Source organism: Rhinoderma darwinii, chromosome 4, assembly GCF_050947455.1.
Source record: "Rhinoderma darwinii isolate aRhiDar2 chromosome 4, aRhiDar2.hap1, whole genome shotgun sequence".
NCBI lineage: Eukaryota > Metazoa > Chordata > Amphibia > Anura > Rhinodermatidae > Rhinoderma > Rhinoderma darwinii.
The window spans coordinates 52,333,192-52,342,071 of record NC_134690.1 but is presented as its reverse complement, the minus strand read 5'-3'; the positions used below and the strand labels follow the sequence as shown (position 1 = coordinate 52,342,071).

General features: G+C 50.6%; 1 protein-coding gene across 1 annotated transcript in view; it reads left to right on the top strand.

Moving 5' to 3' along the window:
- Positions 1 to 761: 761 nt before the first annotated feature.
- The window catches only part of LOC142760412 (uncharacterized), a gene marked incomplete at its 5' end in the record, with an annotated part of 46,995 nt that continues 38,876 nt past the window's right edge, over positions 762 to 8,880 (top strand). Inside the window, 4 exon segments of the mRNA XM_075863596.1 lie at positions 762 to 2,087; positions 2,181 to 2,297; positions 2,451 to 3,203; positions 3,511 to 3,580. Coding sequence (XP_075719711.1) covers positions 762 to 2,087; positions 2,181 to 2,297; positions 2,451 to 3,203; positions 3,511 to 3,580 — 2,266 coding nt within the window.

Sequence of the window (8,880 nt, the reverse complement as noted above, 5' to 3'; positions counted from 1 at the left end):
TTGCCGGTGTTACGTGGTTAGAATTAGAAGTATTTAATCGTAATTTTCCCCGTGCTGGTATTGTGGTAGTACATAATTGTGCAAGGCCGGGTATACCTGATATAATTGGCATGAATGTGTTGCAGGAAATACATGGTATGATGTTCAACGAGACGAGCGGTGCCCGGTGGGAGGAGCTGGCAACCGATCGGACCGCCCGGCAAGCTTTATTTCAGGTGCATCAAATCTGCCAACGACAGGCTGACTTGAAGACGCTACAGGGCCGAGTGGGGTAGGTGAGGGCCCCAGGTTAGGCGGTGCTGCAAGTACCACCTCTACAGGAAGTCGCCATTCCCCTCTCAGTAGGGACTCATCATCGCTTAAAGGATGCCATGGTCATGGTGGAACCCATGCGAAGTCTCAAGAGTACGCCACCCTGGGTGGTAGGAAGAACGGTGTGTCGGATAACCAAAGGAATGGCGACCGTCAGAGTGCTGAATCCGACCCAAGGGGTGATTGAGATACCGGCCGGCACAGTGCTAGCTAATGTTGAGATAGTGAGGCCCGAGGACGTGACGGACTCGGCCATGGCCGAAACGTTAAAAGAGACATCGTCGAGAGATGAAGGGAGTGAGGCCGACGTGAACGAGCAGACTGATCAACTGTGGCGCCAACTCGAACTGGACGTACTAGCCCCGGATACCAAGTCAGAGGAGCAACTGAGGACGCTTCTGCAATGCTTCGGCTGGGTTTTCGCTCAGCATGAAGAGGACTTTGGGTGAACCACTACCATCGAACATGGGATTCACACGGGGGCGGCGCCGCCCATCAGAGAGCCATATCGCAGTATACCCCCCGCGCTGTATCGAGAGGTAAAAGAGCTCCTCCATAAGATGTTAGACGGACAGGTGATTCAAGAGAGTCAGAGCCCATGGGCAGCCCCGATTGTGCTGGTAAGGAAGAAGGATGGGTCGCTCCGGTTTTGTGTGGATTACCGCAAGTTAAACGCCTGTACTCATGGGGATGCCTACCCACTGCCCCGAGTGGAAGAATCATCAACCGCCATGCAGGAGGCTCGGTACTACACGACGCTCGATTTATCAAGTGGGTACTGGCAGGTACCCATGAAGGAAGCGGATAAGGAGAAGACGGCGTTCATCACTCCCTCAGGCTTGTTCGAATTCAACCGGATGCCGTTCGGGCTAACAAATGCGCCCAGTACTTTCCAACGGCTAATGGAGCATCGTCTGGGAGATCTAAATTATGAGTCAGTCTTGATCTATTTGGACGATATTGTCATTTTTTCAAAGACCTTCCCAGAACACCTGCGGCATCTACAGGTCGTGTTGGAACGATTGGGAAGGTATGGACTCAAACTAAAACCCAGCAAATGCCGACTGGGCCGCCAGCAGATCAAATACTTAGGCCATGTCGTGAATGCAACAGGAATTGCACCTGACCCAGATAAGATTAAAGCCATACAGGAGTGGGCCATTCCGCAGAACACCACGGAAGTACGAGCCTATCTCGGGTTGGTCGGTTACTATCGGAGGTACATCCGAGACTTCTCCAAAATTGCAAGTCCTCTGAATCAGCTCCTCTGTGGACAACCCACCCAAAAGAAGGGGAGCCGAAGCCCCAGTGTAGTGGAACAATGGCAGGAGCCACAACAAGCGGCATTCGAAGCATTGAAGGCACGACTGGTGACCGCACCCATCCTCGCTTTTGCAGACTTCGCCCAACCATTCCGGCTGTACACTGACGCCAGCCTGAAGGGACTAGGAGCGGTCCTGGCCCAGCAGCAAGAGGACGTGGAACGCGTCATTGCCTATGGTAGTCGTAGTCTGCGACCGTCAGAACGCAATCCAACCAATTACAGCTCGTTCAGGCTCGAGTTATTGGCCATCGTGTGGGCTGTTACCGAACGGTTTGCCGAATATCTGGTCGGTAGTCAAGTGGAAATTTACACGGATAACAATCCCCTGGCGTATCTTGGAACGGCAAAACTGGGAGCGATGGAACAACGATGGATAGCCCGACTGGCTCGATTCAACTATACCATTCGTTACAAGCCCGGTAAGAACCATACCAACGCAGATGCACTCTCCCGACAGCCGTGTGAGACGCCGGTCGGAGAGGTGGACGAGGAACAAGAAGAAATAGAGATACCCCCATTACGTGTGGTTCATCCCCCACTGCAGCAGCAGCGGGTAGTGACAGCAATACAAGGGATTGAGGATCTTACTGAGATGTATGATAGGGCCGAGTGGAAGAAGCGGCAGCAGCAAGACCAGGACATCCAAACCATCGACAAGTGGGTGCGTTGGCAGGGAAGGCCCACGGCAGCGGAGCGAAGCAGGTTGTCAGCACCAGCTAAAGCATTGGTTCGGCAGTGAGAGCGACTGGAACACCATGATGGAGCATTGTACAGAAGAGTGTGGGCCCCACGGGAATCTCGCGACATATGGCAGTTGGTATTGCCCATCGCCGACGTCAAACCCGTGTGCAAGTGGATGCACGAGAACCGAGGTCATTTCACGGTGGAAAAGACTGTACAGATAATCCGGAATCACTTCTATGCTCCAATCTTGGAAAGAATAATGGAAGATGTCTACAAGGAATGCACAGAGTGTGTCCTGCACAAAGCGACGGAACAGCCGGAGAGGCCCATGACCATCGTGATGGGTGAGCCCCTAGAACTGCTGACGATAGACTTTTTAACAGTCCAAGAAGTTACCTCAGGGCACCGATATGCGTTAGTATGCTTGGACCATTTTTCAAAATTTGCCGTGGTGATTCCTACGGGGGACCAGACTGCGACGACTACCGCGGCTGCACTGTGGAAGCATGTCATCCTTCCGTATGGGTGCTCCAGAAGCATCTTGTCGGATCAAGGACCGAATTTTGAGTCTGATCTCTTCCAGGAGCTGTGTATCTTACATGGAATTCGGAAATCCAGAACGACCCCATATCACCCCCAAGGGAATGGGGCTTGCGAACGATTCAATCGCACCTTACTCGGCCTACTAAAGACCATCGGGCATGAACGACAGGAACAGTGGCCTGAATATGTGGACGACCTGGTATGGGTCTATAACAACACTGTGCATCGAACTACCGGGTATACACCATATCAATTAATGTTCGGCCGTCCAAGCCGAGTTCCTTTGGATCTTCTGTTAGAGACGCCGGAGGTGGAAGTCAATCGATCACCGTCACAATGGGTACAGGAATATCAATGACGGTTGAGGGCCGCGAAGGGCGAAATGGAGAGAGCTCGGCCCACAGAGAGCTTGCCCCTCGTGAAAGAACGCCAGCGAGCATTTCATACAGGGGATCGGGTGCTGTTGCGGAATCGCAGGGCGGCACGTGGCCATAAGCTGGAACCCCGATGGGAGAGGAAACCATATTTGGTGGTAAAACACGTTGACCCCGGGCTTCCTGTGTATGAAGTGAAACCAGAGGGTGACCAGGGACCGAGCAGAAGGCTGCATCGCAACCTGTTGCGCCCATGTACCTTTCTGACACCAGAATCTGTCACGTCATCAAGGCAAGAAGAACCGCAGAGTGCTCCGCCGACAAATATTGACGGAGATTGGAGGTTGGTGATTCCATCAGACGACCCTAGCGTACCCTGGGCATCATGACCGACAGGGACAGAGAACCCAACGGAGTGTGTGGAAACACCTGCAACGGAAGTGAATCGTGGACTGCGTTACCCCCAGAGGTGTACTCGCAACCGACAACCGGCCTATTTGCAAGACTATTAGGTTTAGTGCAGAGGACTGAACTTGATAACCAAGGGGGAAGTGTAAGGGTGCACTCGTACTTACCTCTCCCTGGGGGGCCAACCCAGGAATACGGGCTTGTCGGGTGGCTCAGAAGTCGGCTCCGGACGAAGGAGCGTCTTGGGCGTCATGGCAACGGCCGCACTGCTGACAGCCATGACGCATGCGCCCAGCGGCAAACAGGGCGAAGTCTCGCGCTGCGGGACTTGGAGGAGGAGAGAAGAAGAGGGACACGGCCGGATGACAGGGAGCGCGGCAAACGAGGGGGACGGAGCAAGCGAGTGGCGCGAAAAAGGAGTAGGACGGAGAGGTGACGAGAGACAACAGGAGAGGTTTAAGAGAGCAGGTGTCCGGACCGGAGAGAGAGACCGCCGAACAGGGGTCCGGACAGGGAAAGTGAGCTGCAAGGAAGGTCGCCGGGAGAGAGGAGGCAGGAGCCTGACAGAACGTGGACTCCCCACTGCAGCCTTGGAGACAGAGGACAAAAGAACAGCATGGGTATTGCTGCTACAACCCTTCAGAAGGACAGAGGACCGGCCGGAGCACAAGGAGTGTGCCAACAGCCACAGGTACCGTGCCCAGACCTTAAGACCCCTGACCAAGAGCTAGAGTCCTGTCTTAAAGAAAGTGCCCTTGCCCTAGTCAGTGACTGTTTCCTGGAGTGACGTCCCTCGCTAACTACCGCCACTGTACGCCCAGAAGACTAGTCCCAATAGGAACAAACAACTCATCCTGAGCTGGGCCCAAAGGCAGGGCGGACTTGCTAGATTATTAACCGCGCCAGTGTCCCTGCGTGTCCTCCAGAGTAAAGCACTGCATGTAACCCTTGCATGGAACTGTTGTTGATAAAGCACCGCATGTAACTCTTGCATGGCATTGTTGTTGATGAATCTTGCTGGAACAGGAGCAGGCAGAAGGAACGGCCAAGTTGACAGAACTTTATCGGACTATTAGCTGGACTTCGTGTAAACCTTAGCGTTAGCCCGCCAGAAGGTGTGTCTCTGTTATTTCGTAGCGACAGCGGTAGTTCCTCCTACACGCAGGCCGCAGATGACAGCCCCAGGGGCCGCATGCGGCCCGCGTACTTGAGACCCCTGGTGTATATGTACATGTTTCAATACTGCGTTAGCCACAAGGTCATGAATATCTCATGACCCACCTTTAAACATGAACCTAACTTCTGTATGTTTCCTGAAGAGAGACATTTTATTTTTTTTCGGCCTGTGATTGGCTGCAGCGGCAGCCTGTGATTGGCTGCAGCAGCCGCGGCATGCTTTTTATTGATTGGCTGCAGCGGCCGTGGCAGCCTGTGATTGGCTGCAGAGGCCACGGCAGCCTGTGATTGGCTGCAGAGGCGGTCACGTGACGTGCGTGACCACCACTACAGCCTGTAATTGGCTGCAGCGGTGACATGGATGAAACGTCATTGCTGGAGGCCGGACAGGAGGAATGTAAGTATGAACGTATTTTTTTTTATCACATTAAAATTTTATTTTCCGCGCGCCGAGCATGGTACTGTCAAGGTTGCTGAAAGAGTTAGTGCAGCCCATTAACTCTTTCAGCACCCTGGACAGTACCATGCTCGGCGCACGGAAATTTCAGGTTCGGTCAGAACTAGTTCGGTCCGAATCGAACTTTTTCGTGAAATCCGGCGAACCAGCCGAACCGAACTTTTCATAAGTTCGCTCATCTCTACATGGAATGTATTATGACTTTAGCAAGACCCATGTTTGATGTCCTCCTATAACTCCTCCGTGTCACACATGCCAAGATTCCTTACACGTTATCCCATAGCCTCTCATGGTTGTGTCCTCCTAGACCCTGGACCTTGTTTGTTCTGCATAGAGGCTGAACATTTCTCAGTGGTCCATGACTATTTTTTGGTGGGATAACAGGGAACGATGGTTTCCCACAGTTCAAGCAGAAGACACCTGCTATATGATATGTTCACCAGTGAGGCAAATCCAAGTTGGGAAGGAGGTAATTGCATGTTACTTGTGGCCATTAGGAGGAGATAAACTCAAAGAGGGAGGACATCAATTGTGAGTCTAAGAAGTTTATTGTGTAAAAAATGGCTTTCAGACCAAAGGCCTAATCCCTGCCCTCCTGGAGTCGGCCATTTGCTTTACACCACATCAGGGACCTGGTATAATGGAAATGGCCTTCTCCTGTGACATAGGAGGGCAGTGTTTTCTTTCTCTTTCACCAGCAGAGATGACCATAGCCGAGCTGTGATCTCCATAGTCCGATCAGTGGAGGAGCGACCTGCATGATACCGGGACGTCGTGGAGAACATCTGGGATTGGACATCTTCTTATAACTTACTATTCCATATAATGTCGTAGCTATCAGTAAGATGTTAGTTAGTTAGTTGCATTACAAGCTCTGATCCTGGGTTCTCGGACTGATCGCCTTTTCTCGGGGTCAACTAGGAATTTTCCCCTGTGGCACAAATTGGCTAAACGTGCGCAGGGTTTTTGCCTTCTTCTGGATCAATAGCTTTAGTTAGGAATTTTATTTAAATAAATTGTGTTTAAAAATGAAAGCTCTGTCTCCTCGTCATTTCTCAATATTATATAGCAGTCAGGTATTAGTTTATATTATGGGAGGTTATTATGGTTATTTTGCTGCTGATAATCCAATATGGTTGATTCCATGAAGCATTGGATAATATACACATACAGAAGAGAAATACATCATATGAGCCATATACATTTTACTACTATAAAGGAACACTAAGGATCGATGGCACACTATGCGTATTACGTACGTTTTTGGAGAGCGGATATGCGTGCAGAGTAATAAAGTACCAGCATATTCAATGAGATTCCAAGAAATCTCATGTACACGGTACGGTATTTCTCGGGACTGAAATTGACCTGTGGTGTATTGTTTAGAATCCGCATCATGTCATTTTATCTTGCGTTTCCGCTTGCAAATTCTATCTGTCTAGTGCAGAGGAAAATCGCACCAAAATTTCTCAGCATGAAAAGGCACCGAAAAACTAATCAAATGGGAGAAAACGCACTGAAAAACGCATCACCTTCAGGTGTGTTTTTTTCCTGAGGTTTTGCTGTGTGTTTTCCACAGTAAAATACACAACGTGTGCATGTAGCCGAAAGGTAAAAAATACATAAAAATCAAAACAATCCACTTGGTCCTGTTTTGCCTGAGAAATTCTTCTGTGTGGGTCCTAGATCAGCCATTTTCCCCCATCCCTTACTAAGCCACACCCCTCAGCCGTCGGCCAGCGAAAATGGAAGAGATTGGAAGGAACATGAAGAGGTTGTCGATGTTGCTGAGAACCCCAGTGATCAGATGTAATCTATGAAAGGCTTTATTTCGCTGCAGTGCCACCACAGGGTTAAAGGTTAACTAAACGTTTGAAAAACTTCTGACATGTCATAGTGACATGTCAGAAGTTTTGATTGGTGGGGGTTCGAGCACTGAGACCCCCACCAATCGCTAGAACGAAGCAGCAGAAGCCCTCGTGTGAGCGCTCAGCTGCTTCGTGTCTGTTCGGCTTTTTCCGGGAAAGCCGATGTATCGGAGTACGGGCTCATAGACTTTTTATTGAGTCCGTACACCGATACATTTATTTCTGGAAAAAGCCGAACAGACATGAAGCGTCTGAGCGCTCACACAAGCGCTTCAGCTGCTTCGTTCTAGCGATTGGAGGGGGTCTCAGTGCTTGGACCCCCAGCAATCAAAACTTCTGACATGTCACTATGACATGTCAGAAGTTTGTCAAACGTTTAAGTTACCCTTTAATGCAATGACTTACACAGTTCAAAACTATGGGCTTTCGGTATAATGCGAGAACGCGCTGATCCTCCAAATTCTAGTTATTGCATTTTCTCACCATTTTCACAGCCATACAAAATCTGTGCAGCATTTTGATATTTGTCACTATTAAATTTGCTGGTCATTAAAGGGCCATACCCTACAAGATAACTGCTACAATGGGAATTATGTTCTTTATAGAAAATCACTCCCACTTTTGCAGATGTCATTAGTGCATTGTTGCATTAGTATATTCTCATAAACCTACCGTTAAATCAGGTGCGACCGAATAAAAATATAAAGCAAGTCCTAAACCTGTAACAACCAATAAAACACTTTTTAATAAATGGGAACGGACTGTTTTAGCAACACGACCAATACTTCTTAATTATTTTAAAGAAAAGCCCTCTTTGGCGCAACAGAGGGAATCATCTCACAATAAATAGGAGAGGCAGGAAAGTGAGAGGTGTACACTCCCCTGGCGGTATTGTGTTGGGGGACGCGACAACCTGGTAGTCAAAAATATGTCTATATAGTCCAAGTGCTGGTTCGGGGCACTACTAGCCACTAGTGTCCCAGGCAGAGAATAATCAGTATCGAATGCTGAGATGCACTAGGATATTCTGGGGGGCCAACCCAGGAATACGGGCTTGTCGGGTGGCTCAGAAGTCGGCTCCGGACGAAGGAGCGTCTTGGGCGTCATGGCAACGGCCGCACTGCTGACAGCCATGACGCATGCGCCCAGCGGCAAACAGGGCGAAGTCTCGCGCTGCGGGACTTGGAGGAGGAGAGAAGAAGAGGGACACGGCCGGATGACAGGGAGCGCGGCAAACGAGGGGGACGGAGCAAGCGAGTGGCGCGAAAAAGGAGTAGGACGGAGAGGTGACGAGAGACAACAGGAGAGGTTTAAGAGAGCAGGTGTCCGGACCGGAGAGAGAGACCGCCGAACAGGGGTCCGGACAGGGAAAGTGAGCTGCAAGGAAGGTCGCCGGGAGAGAGGAGGCAGGAGCCTGACAGAACGTGGACTCCCCACTGCAGCCTTGGAGACAGAGGACAAAAGAACAGCATGGGTATTGCTGCTACAACCCTTCAGAAGGACAGAGGACCGGCCGGAGCACAAGGAGTGTGCCAACAGCCACAGGTACCGTGCCCAGACCTTAAGACCCCTGACCAAGAGCTAGAGTCCTGTCTTAAAGAAAGTGCCCTTGCCCTAGTCAGTGACTGTTTCCTGGAGTGACGTCCCTCGCTAACTACCGCCACTGTACGCCCAGAAGACTAGTCCCAATAGGAACAAACAACTCATCCTGAGCTGGGCCCAAAGGCAGGGCGG